A 16429-nucleotide genomic window follows, 5' to 3' on the forward strand; every position below is an offset into this window, starting at 1 on the left:
TCTCAGTCCAGAAGTTTCCAAGAACTCTTCGGTCTGCGTCTGCCGAAGCCATGGGATTTTTGGGTTTCGTTATCCACTTTCACAATTTAGTCCACCCAGCTTCACCTCTCTGTCTCCCTCTCTCTGAAAAACCAAGAAAAAGAGAAAAGAAATGGCGAAGGGGCGCAGAGTTCTGATGGTATTGGGTGACTACGTCGAAGACTATGAGGCGATGGTCCCCTTTCAAGCTTTGCAGGCATTCGGAGTCTCCGTCGACGCCGTCTGTCCTGCCAAGAAATCCGGTGATATCTGCCGCACTGCCATTCATGAACTATCTCCTGCTCACCAGGTGACCTCACCTCTCTGCTTTTCATAGTCAATTAGTCATACTACACTCTCAATTCCCGATTGGTCCCTTTCTACTTTGTAATCAAAGCACGATCAATTAGGTGAAAGATTTTATTGTATTGTTTCTCTTTTGATACAACTTGTATGGGGAGGAGGGACCGAACTCGGGACCTCGGGGGCAATGGTTGAAAGTTATGAACCAACTGAGCTACAAGTTGCTTGCTTTAGATGGAATGATTACGTAACTTGAATTTGTAAAACCCAAACAAGGTATTTGCCCCAAAGATTGGAATGGTTACAACTCTCGCATTAATTTGGTTTGGTCTTTAGAGTTTGTCAACCAATGAATTGTAGCCCTAATTTATAGACAATAGGGAGAAAGTTTACTATTCAGTAGATTCACTCTATCAGGTTGACAAATTTCAAGATGTAGCATTTATATTTGGTTGCATAATTTCTGATACCGAATTTATTTGGTGTGGTAGAAATGAAATGCAAACATCTACTCAGTTGAGATTGTGGAATTCTCACTAACAACTTGATGCTAGTTTGTGTGGAAGGGAACAAAAGCCAGGAGGTTTATTAGAGTGTTTGCTCGCTTGATATGAGCTCCTTAACTGACCTGTAAATAGGTCGTGTTCAGGGGACAGATAGCCTGAACAAATTCTTGGCGCGATCACTTGCTACACTTGTACCTAGGTTTTCTGAATCATGATATGCTTTTCACTTGTACTGTATGCACAATTACAAATCTTAAAAGCTATATATATTTCTATACCCTTTGTTTTAATATGCTTTTTGGGGGTAAATGTGTTTTTGCTCTTGGTTGCAGACTTATTCTGAATCACGGGGTCACAATTTTACACTCAATGCTTCATTTGATGACATTGAGTTTAACAAGTATGATGGATTGATAATACCAGGAGGACGGGCACCTGAATATCTTGCTTTGGATGCGTCAGTTGTAGAATTGGTGAAACAATTTGCTGACTCTGGAAAGCCAATTGCCTCTATTTGCCACGGGCAACTGATCCTAGCAGCGGCAGGCTTAGTTAAAGGTCGGAAGTGTACAGCGTTCCCTCCTGTCAAACCAGTACTCGTTGCTGCAGGTGCTTACTGGGTGGAGCCTGAGACCATGTCCGCTTGTGTTGTTGATGGTAATATAATTACCGGGGCCACGTACGATGCCCACCCTGAGTTCATTAGGCTATTTGTTAAGGCATTGGGAGGAATCATAACTGGTTCAGATAGGAGGATCCTTTTTCTCTGTGGAGTAAGTTCTATTTTCATTTGAAATGCAATGAGAAATATAAGTCTGTGATTGCATATAAATATATAAGAACGTGAAATTGACTATACAGTATTTATGTTTTGACGTACTTTGTTTATGACAAATGTTACGGTGAAGTCAAATCTTAAGCTGAAACAAAATAATTTACGAACATGAATAGGTGGAATGGTGTATGTTCTCTTGAAAGTGTGAAACTGATTAATTTCTTTGTTTGTGCATATACATGAATGGGAATAACAATAAACTTAAAATATGATAATTGATGGAACCATCCCTTGACAATTTATTTCGAAAAAGAAAGGGGAGAAACCTGGGTAGGCTTTACCACATTGTCCACAATTTTGGTGTCAGGTTTCATCAAGCATTCCTATGTGTATAATGTATGCAGCATTGCCTGTTGCCTGTATGCTTCAGTGCTCTGCCTATTTGGGTTGTACTTCACATTAGAACACTAGTGTTTTGCAGGTCAATGTGTGAATTGTGAAAGTGAAACCAAACATGTATACCAACCACTTTTCAGGTCATTTGCATGAATTATGTGAGTTATGGATATGGAACACGTTAGGTAGAGAACTCCTTTTACTTTAGTTAAGAGACTACTCCAGAATTTCAAACTTCAGTTATTTTGAATGCATAACTTAGAGAATCTTCTCCCTTGCTTATTTCTGTACTGTTGAATTCTTTTTCATCCCCTCTTCGTCGCTGAAATCCCAGACTTGTCCCATATCCCGAGACAGTAATTGGCTCTCCAAATTCCAGACGCGACCCAATTTGTTGCTGTCAAATGTCATGGAACCAAATCTCTTGAAACCAGTCGTTTAATTATCCTTTTAAAACAAATCTTTCACTTTCAGAGCCTACCTAAACTTTTCCACTTACAATGCCAATAGTTAGAATGCAACAAAACATACCTTAGCCCACCATGTATGCTTTAATAGGCTGGTTTTCTAACCTCTCCTGCATCAAATTATTTCTTTTACTTGTTATTTGGAATCAAACTTACTGATTGTTTAACAGTGATAAGATGGTCAATAAATCAGGATTGACTCCTTTACATTTGCGTTTTGAAAAGAAATTAAAGGGGTTTGTCATTTTTTTATGAGCTAATTCTTATGTATGTATTGTTCTAGGCAATGATCAAAATGTTAGATTTCTCAGTTGCTAATCACTTTCTCTCTTCAATATTTGTAGGACTTTATGGAGGATTATGAGGTAACTGTGCCCTTTCAGTCCCTTCAAGCTCTTGGATGCCATGTTGATGCAGTTTGCCCGAAGAAGAAAGCTAGTGATATCTGTGCAACTGCTGTCCATGATTTTGAAGGCGACCAAACCTACAGTGAGAAACCGGGCCATAATTTTACTTTAACAGCTGATTTTGAAGCTCTAGATGTCTCAAGTTACGATGCGCTTGTAATCCCTGGAGGTCGAGCTCCTGAATATTTGGCATTGGATGAGAAAGTTATTGCATTAGTGAAGCAAATTTTTGAAGCCAGGAAACCAGTTGCGTCCATCTGCCATGGGCAGCAGATTTTAGCTGCTGCTGGTGTTCTGCAGGTATGGTTACTGACATAATCATTTAAGAGAAATTCCCAATTAGTACCTCTCTTCCTTTCAGCAAGGCGCCTTTTTCCTTAAGTTTGATCCAAATTTCATTTTGGTTCATATTTTTTAAGTTTTTCAATCAAATTCGATTATTTCCTTATCTGATTAAATCATGTGAGGCTGTCAACCATAGTAATGTTTTTGTTACAACTTTCACGGATATTCGGTCAATCTTTATGATGCAACCAAAGGAGTTCCTCCAATAATTTGGTTCAACTGGAAACAAAGTGAAGCTGTAATCCCAGTTTAGGTAGCTTTATTATTTTATTGCTTCTGCGGCTCATTTTCTAATATGGGATATGGGTTTTCGGGGATGAGTTCCAGGCTGTTTTATTGGGATCAGTCCCATTACCGAATACGAAAGCAATAACATAAAGTTTCACAAACAATGACGCAAAAATCTTTAAGAATCCAAAATCAATTTTAAGCATATTAAATTGTAGATTTTAAAATTTCAAATTAAAAAGTAGATGTACAAATACAGTGTATATTTCTGTGTTTAGCTTAGCGTTTTCCTTTTTCTGAAAAATAAAAGTTTAAGTTCTAGTCTCCTGTTAGATATGTCAGGTATACATATAAGTGTACATAATATTGTGTTTTATAAGATAAAAAACAAAATATCATAGTTCTAAGACAAATGTGTTAAGACATGTATACACAGTATATAAATATATACTTATGGGCAATTGGGCATAGATAATGTTTATGTCAATGCTTAATGAAAAAGAAAAAGTAGATGTTCTGTACTTGTGGTCGTGTACATTTACATTGTAGAAGGTAACGGAAACCATATATGCCGAAAACAGATTAGAGTTCAGATCTCTAGATCAGTATCTTAAAAGACGTTCATGAACTGTACCCAAAGTGGGCCTTGAGGCAGCAGCAAAACACCGTAGGTTTAGTTTAGCAAAACAAATTATCTGGGAATATTTTTTTTGCTTTAGCATCGATTTGAATTCTAGAACCTATTATCTGCCTAGTTCATCCTGAATGAATGAATGTTCTGACTTCTGATGGATGTGCCGATGTGATTAAGCTAGGGAGTTTCGTGTTTTTGCTTTTTGCTTGTGAGGTAACTGTGCCCTTTCAATCACTTTTTGGGCACATCGTAAGTGTTCATAAATGGCTATGTTTCAGGGAAAGAAATGTACTGCATACCCTGCGGTGAAGCTTAATGTGGTTCTTTCAGGAGGCACATGGCTGGAACCTGATCCAATAGATCGTTGCTTCACGGATGGAAATTTGGTTACTGGAGCAGCGTGGCCAGGCCACCCAGAGTTCATTTGTCAGTTGATGACATTACTTGGTGTTCAAGTATCATTCTAGCTGCATTTACCAGGTCAACCGCTTGTGTGAGTTATGTTTAACTATTATTGTGAAATAATAAGAGATGTGTGCCATGTTCGACCAGAGAAGGGCAACATGTAAGTTCTGTCTAAGTTGATGTCTGTATCTACGAGGGCGTACTCTTGCTTCGATCTATGTATGCCGTATTTCCATGTAACTTCTTTCCTTCGATGGTTGCACATCTAACCGTGAAAAAAGCTCAGCCGCTCAATCTGTTGTTCCTATTGTCAAGCATATATATGTGTATATGTATAAAATACTCTCTGGCACAGGTAACCTCACTTTGGCCGATTGCCCAGTATCCCCAAGTGCGGTTTACCGAACCATAGAAAACGTCGATATGTACGTACATGTGTCGGTGTATTATGGTCGAAGTCTCTGGAAGCACTAACTGGAGTTGACTGGACATGCAAAGAAAATTGGCACTGTTGTAACCCCAAATGGCCAATCTGTCATTTGTGTAGGCTGGAGATTATGGAAGGAAATCCAGAGCCATGAGATCGACCAAACACTATGCCTTTGGCATGACCTATGTTATACTTTCTCTTTCAACTTTGATTTTTCGGCAACGCATTGAGCTCCAAGCACCAACAACGAAGTTTTCTAAGACGTCAAATTTAATGGTAAGAAAACAGAGTAAAGATGCACGATGGACGTGTTGTGCCATTTGTTAGTAAAGCAGTAGCAGCTCAAGCGTATATACCATGTACGAGTATCCATTTCTTCTTCAATCATCCTCCATACCTCTTTACACCCTCGGAGTTGAATCCCCCGAATTCGCTTGTATTTCTCTCTGGAAAAGAAAAACCAAGCAAGAAAAGTAAGAAACTAAAACGGAGGGAACGGAAAAGGAGAGCGGAGGAGGGTTGTGTTGCTGTGTGGCGACTGCATGGAAGAGTATGATGCGGTGGTCCGGTATCAAGCATTGCAGGCGTTTGGAGTGTCCGTAGACGCGGTCTGCCCTGGCAAGAAATCTGGTGACATCTGCCCCACCGCCATTCATCAACATTCTACTTCTCAGTTCTCACCAGGTCAATCAACCTCCGTTCTGCAGCCTTTAATTCTATTAATTCATTTATTTGGATGAAAGAAACTGAGTGCTAGTTTTGCCGCTCTTTTAGGAAAACAATTAGCAAAAATTACTATGTATTTTTGCAATTTCACGCTGAATGCAACATTTGATGACACAGATTTTAAAAACTACGATGGACTCGTAATATCAGGATGGTGATCTCCTGAGTATCTTTCTGTGGATGCATACGTTGTAGAATCGGTGAGAAAGTTTTCTGACTCCAAAAAGCCAATTGCCGCTACTTGTCATGGCAGCTGCTGGCTCGATTAGAGGGGCGGAAGTGCACAGGGTTTCCGCCTTTGAGACCTGTATTGGTTGCTGCTGGGGCTCAATAGGTAGAACCCGTGGTCATGTCGTCTGTTGTTGACGGTGATATAGTTTCTGATATAGTGTCTGGGGTTACGTATGAGGTAATCCCGATTTCATTAGGCTTTTTGTGAAGGTACTAGGAGGCAAATAACTGGTTCGGATAGAAGGATCCTGTTTCTCTGTGGGGTAAGTTGTGCTTTCATTTGTTAATCTTTAACGTCCTAAGTTAAAACCGTAACGTTATGCTTCACGTTATTTGTATGTAGGACTTCGGGGAAACCAGTTGCATCCCTATGCCATGGCCCGCAGATTTTAGCTGCGGCTGGTGTTTCTGCAGTTATGGTTATTGACATAAGCTTTTGTTTAAGAAGCTGTTTATGCCTAACTTTGCACTATCGGCCCGTGTAATCATTCTTGAGCTTAATATTTTTCCTAGATATTACTACCAGTCTTAATTATTCTTAATTATTGTAGTAACTGTCTTGGAGAAATATATTATGAGCTTAGAGATGAGAACAAAACCGAGAGGAGTTGTTCAATAAGAAAGATTAATCGTCAGCAAAACTTCTCACAAACTTTCTGTGAAACACTAATTGCTTGACTAATCATCAGCACGAATCATGTCTGGTTAGACGGTGGGGTTGGCAGTTGACGGACGACGACTGTCTAGTTAGACGGGGAGTCTCTCAAGTTTGACTGGCTATCTATCTTTAAGTCTCAGCCGGCAAAGAATCCTTGATTCTTTCACCGAAAGAGGTCCCTTCATCAGCTTTCTTGGCTAAGTGGAGTGTTCTACGATCAGATATTCCAGGTTACATTCAAAATTTGGCATTCAGACGGCTAAACTACTTTTACAGTGCATTTTGATACTAAGTCGATGAAGCTATGTTTTCACGAATATAGTTGAGGCTGTCTAACCTGGGGCAGAAGGCCCAGAACTTCATTCTACTATGCATAACCTTGTCTTCAGGTTATAGAACCCAAGGCGGAGAGTGTTCCTTCCTCGGCCGAAGTCACTTGTTATAGTAATCAACAGCGCATTTCAGCACACTACCACATTCAAAGGTATTCGCCCAACTATGCTTGGTAGAAAATTGGCACGCCTACTTCAGCGATCAAGCCATCGAAGCACGTAGATAACTCTTAATTGATAGTCCTGCTCGCCATGTAAATTATGTAATTTATAGGACTAACAAAAGCAATTTCCCCATTAGCAACTAGACTTTTGTTTCCTAAACTTTGATAAAAATTTCTGTTTCTTTTGATTAGTGGTTAATGTAGTATTGTCTGTTATGCTAAAAAAGTCTTCTCTTTAGCATCAAAGGTTGGACCATCCTACTAATGAAGTATCATCTGTTATGGTAAAGAAGTCTCAAATAAGTCCTGTAGTAGATAAACAATGTAAAATTTTTTCTGATTGTATCAATGGGAAGATGTCTAGACTAGCTTTTCCTACTTAATCTACTAGATGTTTAGTACCAGTTGAAAGGATTCATATTGATATTTGGGGTCCTCCAGTAAAATCCATCCAAGGGTTTAGGTATTATATAAGCTTTGTGGATGATGGATCTTTCCCTTATGCAATAAATCAGATGTTTTTGGAATATTTGCGAAGTTTTATACTTTCATATCAGTTCAGTTTGGTACTCTTATTAAGTGTTTACAATCAGATGGTAGAGGTGAATTTGTTAGTAATCATTTTGAACAATTTTGGCCTCAAGGGAAGTGTATCATAGGATTTCTTGTTTATACACTCCATAACAAAATGAATTTGTTGAAGAAAAGAATAGACATACGGTAGAGACAGCTATTACACTATTGTCAGTGACAAGGTTATCTCAAGGTTTTTGTTTTTTCATGCTTGTGCTCGTGTTATATATCTCATTAATAAAATGCCTTGTAGATCCTTACAAATGGACTCTCCTTTTTTGGTTTTATAGAAGAAACCTCCATCATTAGGTCACTTGAAGGTATTTGGTTCTGCAGTCTATCCCTTTTTCAGACTTTACAACAGCAACAAACTTCAGCCTAGATCAGCTTTATCTATATTTTTTTTGGCTATGCAGTGCAGTGGGGTACAAAGGTGTAATCTGTTATCATTTGCAAACCAAAAATTTGTTATTGTCAAGGCATGTAGTTCGTGATGAGACCTTGTTCCCTGCCAAACTTCAAACGATAGACTTCTTTGATTGTGACATTGCCTCAATTGTTTCAGCAAGATACAAGTACTCCAGTGATGTCATCCAGCCCAGAAGTAGCTTTATCATTATCTTTGAGATCATTAACACGGGAACCTGAAAATTCAAATGCTCATTCAAGTGCTACTCCTCCACAACCTCCTTTGTTACCTGTCCTTGATCCAAGTCATCTTCAGGTAATTTTACGTATTGATTCTTCGTTTTCTAGTATTGTGGAATCTTCTCATAATCATGTTATGCAAATAAGGTTGAAGACTGGGTCTATTTATAGGCAAGATTGTTCTGCTTATTTGACTGCATGTTCCTTGCCTAATAATTTTTTATTGAACCTTCAGAACTATAATCTCTATTTATTACTGACAATGATATCAGTTATTCTGGTTATACATTCTTGACTAATATCACTGATGTGGAGGAACCGAAGACCTTTAGGGCTGCCTAGATCCTTCGTGGCAACAAGAAGTGAAGGAAGAGTTTGATGCTCTAAAAACTCAAGGAACTTGGGTTCTGGTTCCACCTCAAGTTGATAGATCAGTTGTAGGAAGTAAATGAGTTTATAAAATAAAGAGAAACTCTGATGGTACAATTGCTAGGTATAAAGCAAGACTGGTAGCTTAGGGTTTTACATAGGAGCAAGGAATTGATTACTTAGAAAATTTTAGTCCTGTTGTTAGGCATTCTATTGTGAGATTTATTTTGGTTCTTGCTACTTCTCATAAATGGTCTCTCAGACATTAAACATTAAGAATGCCTTTCTTCATGGAGATTTGCTGGAGAAAGTTAATATGCATCAACCTCAAGGTTTTGTGGATCCTACTAATTTATCACATGATTGTAGTTTAGTCAAGTCCTTATATGGTCTTAAGCAGGCCCTTAGAGCATGACATTCCAAGTTTACAAGAGTACTACCTTCTCTGGGATTCAAAGTTTCCTCTTCTGATGCTAGCTTGTTTGTCAGATTAACATGATGGGGGTCAATATGATCTTGTTATTATATGTGGGTGATATAATCATTAGATGTTCTGATGCTAATTAGGTTCAATCAATCATTGGTAAACTTGGTGAACTTATTAATTTTAAGGACATGGGTGTTCTTACCTATTTTCATGGGCTTCAAATCAGTATCAATACAATGGAGACTTGTTTGTTAATCAATCTAAGTATACCAAAAGGTTAATTAAAAAGGCAGGTATTGAAAATTGCAAGCCTGCACCAACTCCATCCAAACCTCATTCTCAAATTTGCATCACAGAAGGCATTCCATTGTTTACATTGTGGCTTGAGATATAAGCTGTTTCTAGTACTACTCTCTCAACATATGTTGATTCAGACTGGTTGCTTAACATGTAAGCTGAATGTTGGCTCAGTTGTTAAACTAAGATTGGCAAGCTATAAATAGATTTTCTGTAAAATAGTATGGATGGTTAATGAAAAGTTTTAAGTTCTGCAATTCTCTTTTCTTCTTCTTCAAGAACTCAACCAAGCTATTCCATTTCTTGTTTCAGAAAACCGTAGATTTCAATATAGTTAATAAGCCAGAGGAATATATACTAGTAGCTCTCCACGAAACGCATATTCTCGACACTCTTAATATGCTATCTTCTCCACTTCATTATATGAACCCTTCCATGTAAATAATATAGCTTTTATAGCTACAAACATGAATAATAAACAAACGTGCTTTACATGACAACCAAGTGTGAACATAAAACAGAAATTTCTGAAGCTATATTATTTGAAGAAGATAAACATCGTATCGCTGTTTGCTAAGTATGAATACAATCTAGTTCGGTATAGCTTACTCCAATGTAGTCAAGTACACCTCCACTAGACCGTGCCAAACAAGACGACTAGACGACTAGTCATTATTAATTTTTCAAACACAAATATTGACTCAGTTGGTATAGGAGCATAATCATGTCTCTGAATTCTTTTATTTATTTTACCTTGTAAACGTCTCCGAAACCTCCTTCTCCTAGTTTGTTTTCTTCACTAAAACTTTTTGTTGCTGATTTCAAATCTTTATATTTGTAATTCACTGGTGCTTGCAACTCCGTTGCTCCCAATATTTCGCCTCTATGATCCGCCGTGGACTTTCTTGAGGGTTTAAAATAGAGAAGAATTCCAACAATGAGAAGAAGAATAAGACCTTCACCTCCAACTGCCACTCCAATGATTATGCCTTTCTTTCTTGAATTACCTCCTACAAGTATTGTTAGCATTATCGAGTTTGTTCGATTAAGGAATGAGCGCTGACATGTCATTTGGTGAACAAATTTGACAACCCTAGTAATATTGAAATACACATAGAAAGAGTGTTCTTACTGCCTTTTAAGAAGTGCGCGATGTTCGTAGTCTGGTTATCAGAGAAGAAAGAAGTACTAGAGTACCGCATGAAACAACCTGCGTCAACTGCCCTACCATCGGTATCTGGAAGGCAGCTCTGTACGTTGTTGTATGCCACATTCAAGCAATCTTGGCAACCGATCTTGCTAATTGTCTCGGCGCATTGTGCCACGCCGTAGACGGTTGCATTTCCATTACCTCCCCTACTAACAACTTCGTTCTTAGTTGCTGCAAAGAAACCGTTGATTTTGGGTGTTGCAAGCTGAAGATCTACTAGCAGTGACCCAGCAGCTGCAGTGACTTTAGTGGCCTGTGATCTGTGTTGAGATTCCATGTAATCCACTTGAGCTCTTTGAGTGTTTTTGCATGAAACTTATAGCTGTCGGAGAGTTTTATCCATCCTTCGAATTAGTGTCCTTGATCATGATAATTTGTTAAACCCTTTCCAATATAAGCAAAGAATTTTAGTGGTTTCAGGCCAAATCATATGAGTTTTGACGTTAACATGTTTTGTAACACTATTTTCCACGTAATCCAGAAGATGAAAACACGGAGAATCTGTATATTATGGTTAAATATTATGAATAAGTTTTGACATTCCAAAAGATTGATGCATATTCATTTCGGAACTTCATAGCCTTTCTTCTCAGTAAAATGAATTAACCAAGATTGTTTTTTCTTTGTTATTTGGTCCATTTGGTAATTGTTGAGTGACTAAGTATTGCTTACCAATTGCAACAGATCATTGCACTTTCAATTACTGGAGGTCTGAATGCTGTGTTATGGTGCATATATCTCTATAATCATCAGGTAAGAATGGTTGTCATGAAATTAATGCTTTTTAAGAAAGCTTTCATTTCGGCATAGAAAAATGAATTAATTCATTTGCAGAATGAAGATGGGGGATGGCGTCTGCATATTGAGGGGCCAAATACCATGTTTGTGGACTGTTTTGGTTCTTTATTGAACATTAGGATGTAAATAAATTTTGATATGGATGAGAATATATTTTAATATATTTTACACATTCAACATAGTTTTAAAACTCGTAGCATCGCGCGGGTTCAATTTTTGGTAATTTACTAAACTTCTAAGAATATCCTACTTTTACTTTATGTGATTTTATTTTTCTTTGGATACTTTTTGTTTTCTTTCTATTTTTTGAATGTATGAAGCAATTTGTTTGCTTTAGTAGTCTTGAAGTTCAGATAAGCATAGTAAAGTGAAATTCAATAGTCTTGAAGTTCAGATAAGCATAGTAAAGTGAAATTCAATAGTCATGAAGTTCATTAGTCGTTGTTTGCTAAATTTGAAGTGCCACGTAGAATTTCTTGGTAGAGTTATCAACTTAGTTTTTAAATTTGGGACCTTCATTTCACTATCTAAATCAAAAGACTCTTCAACCCACTCTTCAATTCCATTACTTGTTAAATTCTTTGTCTCTCTCTCTCTCTCTCCTCCATATGCATTCAACTTGATAAAAATCTCCCTCCACTCCATTAAATGAATAAAATTTTGTTTTTTAGTGAAATAAAATATTGAAAGTTGTAGAATTTGTTGGAATGTAAAATTGTGAAATAGTAAATTTTAGTCTTCAAATTGTCACGCATGTCAAACAATATGTATTTGAAAAGTCACATGTGTATAATCAATTAGAGATGCACTAACTTAGTGCTCATAAGATAAAGTTATATATTTGTCTAGTCATAACTCGTTATTGGGTTGCATTATTATAAGTCAACAATGATCCCCACACCAACACCACATACAAACTAGTCAATTTGACCATTAAAACTTGTTTTGGTCAGCCACCATTGCACCAATTTTTTGTTAACCATATTGGGTCATTTGCGCCAATAATTGCCTTTTGAAATTTAATTCCACTAATACATATTATCTGAATGAAATGATATTTTTTCTTTCACACAAGTTCTAGCTATTTAATTGAATAAATTAAATTGAAAGAACGACTAAAATGAATGATAAATGCGTGAGATCAGCAAGTAATTGTGTATTTATTATTTTCCTATGTTAATTATCCTAGTTCAAGTGGTCCTTATGTGCTCATTAAAAATGTGGCCGGCAGCAGCTTGGAATATAAAACCAGGGCATGGATTTTATTAGTTTTTTTTCTTTCTAAATTCTATGAATCTTAACTATGACATGGATTGCCAGTCGGCAATGATGCATGCATGGAATTTTTAGTTGAAGATTCCAGAAAGAATATATACCTGGGCGTTATTAGGAGTAGTTGGAATCTTGAAAATGACACACCCCGACCGAAATCAAGGCGTGTTGACCGTCACGTGAGAGTGATGTAATCATGTGCACAGTGCAGAAGCAAAATGATAAAGAGAAATACGAATAAATAAAAACCAAACTACTAACAATACTAGCTAAGATAACATGCTAGTGCGAGATTAAGTGTGAAATACACATCCAGAGCATAAATAGCCTAAGTGCAGTATGACTGGACAAGTACTAATTAAACAACACCCAAAGGTGATCCTAAATTTGTGAAATCTGTCAGAACCACCACAGGAATCCTCGTATGCCACCAACAAATACTCCTACCTAGAACATGGAGGGGCGCAAAACAGAAAGTGTGAGTGGGCAAAAACAAAGCTTTTCAAAATCATTTTCATATCTCAAAAGTTCTAACCCCTCGTCGTAAAATCTGTATAATTTCCCAGAAAATATAATATATATCTATATATACCACAAGCATGCTCGGAATAGCAAAATTCACCAATATGCCAAGTCAAATATCTCAGCATAAAATATATGTAAGCCAGGTGATATAAATCAATGCAAATGATATGTCAGCTGGAGTCGCCTAACGTGACCTGTACGGCTCAAATCCACATCTCAACAAATATACCTGCACACGAGTCAGAACCACCTAAAGTGGTCTGTACGACAGGACTGGGTGTAAATAAATATGCTTAAATGCTACGATCACGTGAAGACTGTGCGAATAATCGTGGGTCACATACGAGTCAGAACCACGTATAGTGGTCTGTACGACAGGACTGTGCACCTAACTTGGATCCAAGATGAGTGTATGGTGCGGGAGGTGAACATCACGTGAATGACTGTGCCCTAACTCTGGGCGGGAGCACTAACACCAGGGTGCAGATTTATGAGCTCTCAACACATCTCATATAATCATCAATCTCACAACCATAATCTATAAACTTACCTGGTATTTACCTGTGCGTCTGCAGCACCAATCATAAATATTTGCAACTACTAATGCATGAGTAAAATAGGCAGATACTTTGCATGGCATTTCAAGACGTATAATCATTCAAACTCATTTTCTAGGAAAAATACCAAGCATATAGGTATATACTGAAAACCAAAAGCCCACTCACTGGTATGTGGAAGGGTCATAGACCCCGAGCCTCGATTGATTGCGCTCGTCCTAAGGATAGGTCTCACCTATATGCGAAACAACTATATAAATGTCAATTTAAAGCACATAAACAAAACTAGCTAACAACTTCTTATACATTGCTCAAATGGGGTGTTTGAATATACCAACGTGATCTACTCAACACCACGAACATCCCCATATTTTTCAAATAAATTTCCGACTTCTCACGCGCCGCCCACGCGCAGGCACGTGCCTGGCACACGGGCAGAAACCCTAACGGCGTTAGGGAATATTCCGTCCAAAAATGGAATATACTGTTATATATATACCTGACACCGTTAGTATATTCCGTTTGCAACTTGAATTTTCGCTGGTTTTTGGAAAAACTTCAAAACTTCATATTTTCTTCCATTCTTAACCAAATTCCATAAAATTTGTACCAAAATGAAGCTTACAATGAGTAGAACAAACCTTACCACTTAGGGGACCTAAAACCAATGGAAAGTAGCCTGAAAAACCTTCGATATCTGGCCAAACCTGCAACTTGCTAAACCTGGGTTTCCCGACGTCCAAATCACTTCGTTTTTCTTCTCCGAGCTTCGTGAAGACATTCTAAAGCTTCCTATAACCTTAAAACTCCCTGAAAATTGCACGATCATGATTGCATGAACAATACCCAAATCGGAGCTCGCGAGAAACTAGGGTTTTTGAAGGTTCCATGTCCAACCAAAAGTATGGATCGACTCCTAAGCTTGCAAAGAGTCCAAAAACACCAACCATGATCACGATCTGCTACTGGAAAGGTTGGTTTGAGGTTTGTCCATACGGGTTGTATGGAAATGGCAAGAAAATCCGAAATAGAGGAGAGAGAGAAAGGTCAACGGGAAAGGTATGGGTGTGTGTAAGTGTATGATGTCCAGCTGAGTCACCAACCAAAAAAAACAAATCACCCATGACACCAACTAACATCTAAGGGCAAAATCGTCATTTCATGCAATCTATAATATAATTCGAGATGGGCTGTCACAACCTACCCCCTTTAAGAAAATTTCGTCCTGAAATTCACATAACAAATACAACCCACTAGTAATCATAAAACAACCTTGGATACATATCCCTCATCTAGTCATCTGTCTCCCAAGTGGCCTCCTCAACTAAGTGATTCCTCCACAAAACTTTCACTAATCTCACAGTCATGTTCCTCAGAACCGTTTCTTTCCAATCCAGAATAGTCACTGGCTCTTCGTCATAAGTCAAAACCGGATTTATTTCTAATGGTTAAGGTGGTATCACTTGTGACAGATCCGAAACATAGTGACGAAGCATGGACACATGAAAAACATTATGCACTTTAGACAACTCTGAAGGCAACTCAAGTCTGTACGCAACTTCACTAACTCATTCGGTGATCATATACGGTCCGATGTACCTAGGACTTAGCTTGCCTTTCTTCCCGAACCGTACCACACCTCTCCACGGTGATAATTTCAGAAACACCCAATCGCCAACTTTGTACACCCTGCTAGTGGCATGTTTATCTGCTAAGCTCTTCTGTCGATCCTGGGCCGCTTTCAAGTCAGACTTAATCACTTGAATATTCTGAGTAGTCTCCTCCACTATCTCAGGGCCCTCCAAAACTCTTTCACCAACCTCTGACCAACATAAAGGTGTACGACAAGATTTGCCATAAAGTGCCTCAAATGGTGCCATACCAATACTCGAATAAAAGCCGTTGTTGTAGGCAAATTCCATCAAATCCAACTGCTTGTGCCAAGCATCACCAAATTGCAATATCGAAGATCTCAACATATCCTCCAACGTTTGAATGGTCATCTCTGATTGTCCATCTGTCTGAGGATGATATGATGTACTATAAAGTAACCTCGATCCTAGAACCTCTTGAAATGCCACCCACAACTTAGAAGTAAATCTGGGATCACGATCCGAGACAATACTAACAGGAACTCCATGATACTTCATAATCTTTGATATAAATAATTCAGCAAGTCGGCTTGAAGAATACTTCTCCTTCACTGGAATAAAATGTGTTGACTTAGTAAGCCGATCAACTATCACCCAAATGCTGTCATAACCATTATGTGTACATGGAAGCTTGTACACAAAATCCATAGTAATGTTTTCCTATTTCCACTGTGGAACGGGAAGCGGCTGCATTAACCCAAAAGGCTTATTCCTTTCTGCTTTGACTTGCTGACAAATGGCACACCTACTCACATACTCAGCAATTTCTTTTTTCATACCTAGCCAATAATAAAATGGTTGAATGGTATGATACATTTTAGTACCTCCGGGATGCATCACATAAGCCGAACAGTGCGCTTCATCAAGAATTGCTTTCTTTAATTCCAAATTATTCGGCACATACATTCTACTATCTTGCATAAGCATGCCATCAGTTTCTCAAACTCTGAGATCTTTCTTTTTCCCTTGACTTTTGGCTTCAATTAACTCCTGGACTTCCTCATTATCCATCTGGGCTTCAAGCACTCGATCAATTAAAATTGGTCTAACTTGGAAATTAGAAAGTAAGGCTTCCT

The 16429-nt window shown here is 38.1% G+C and overlaps 1 protein-coding gene and 1 pseudogene across 1 annotated transcript; both read left to right on the forward strand.

Moving 5' to 3' along the window:
- LOC137738957 (protein DJ-1 homolog D-like) lies at nucleotides 1–4776 on the forward strand. Its single transcript, XM_068478427.1, has 4 exons — nucleotides 1–328; nucleotides 1160–1600; nucleotides 2810–3172; nucleotides 4358–4776. Exons 1-4 carry the CDS (start codon nucleotides 152–154, stop codon nucleotides 4544–4546), a joined length of 1170 nt encoding a protein of 389 aa, XP_068334528.1. The 5' UTR covers nucleotides 1–151; the 3' UTR covers nucleotides 4547–4776.
- Nucleotides 4611–16429, forward strand: part of LOC137740777 (protein DJ-1 homolog D-like) — a 27411-nt pseudogene continuing 15592 nt past the window's right edge.

This window comes from Pyrus communis, chromosome 7 (genome assembly GCF_963583255.1).
Source record: "Pyrus communis chromosome 7, drPyrComm1.1, whole genome shotgun sequence".
Taxonomy (NCBI): Eukaryota; Viridiplantae; Streptophyta; class Magnoliopsida; order Rosales; family Rosaceae; genus Pyrus; species Pyrus communis.

What these genes read in the sequence shown, in the direction of transcription:
- LOC137738957 (XM_068478427.1), top strand. Translation starts at nt 152, where the DNA reads ATGGCGAAGGGGCGCAGAGTTCTGATGGTATTGGGTGACTACGTCGAA. An exon ending in AACTATCTCCTGCTCACCAG is followed by an intron (nt 329 to 1,159) that starts GTGACCTCACCT and finishes TCTTGGTTGCAG; the next exon opens with ACTTATTCTGAATCACGGGG. An exon ending in GGATCCTTTTTCTCTGTGGA is followed by an intron (nt 1,601 to 2,809) that starts GTAAGTTCTATT and finishes CAATATTTGTAG; the next exon opens with GACTTTATGGAGGATTATGA.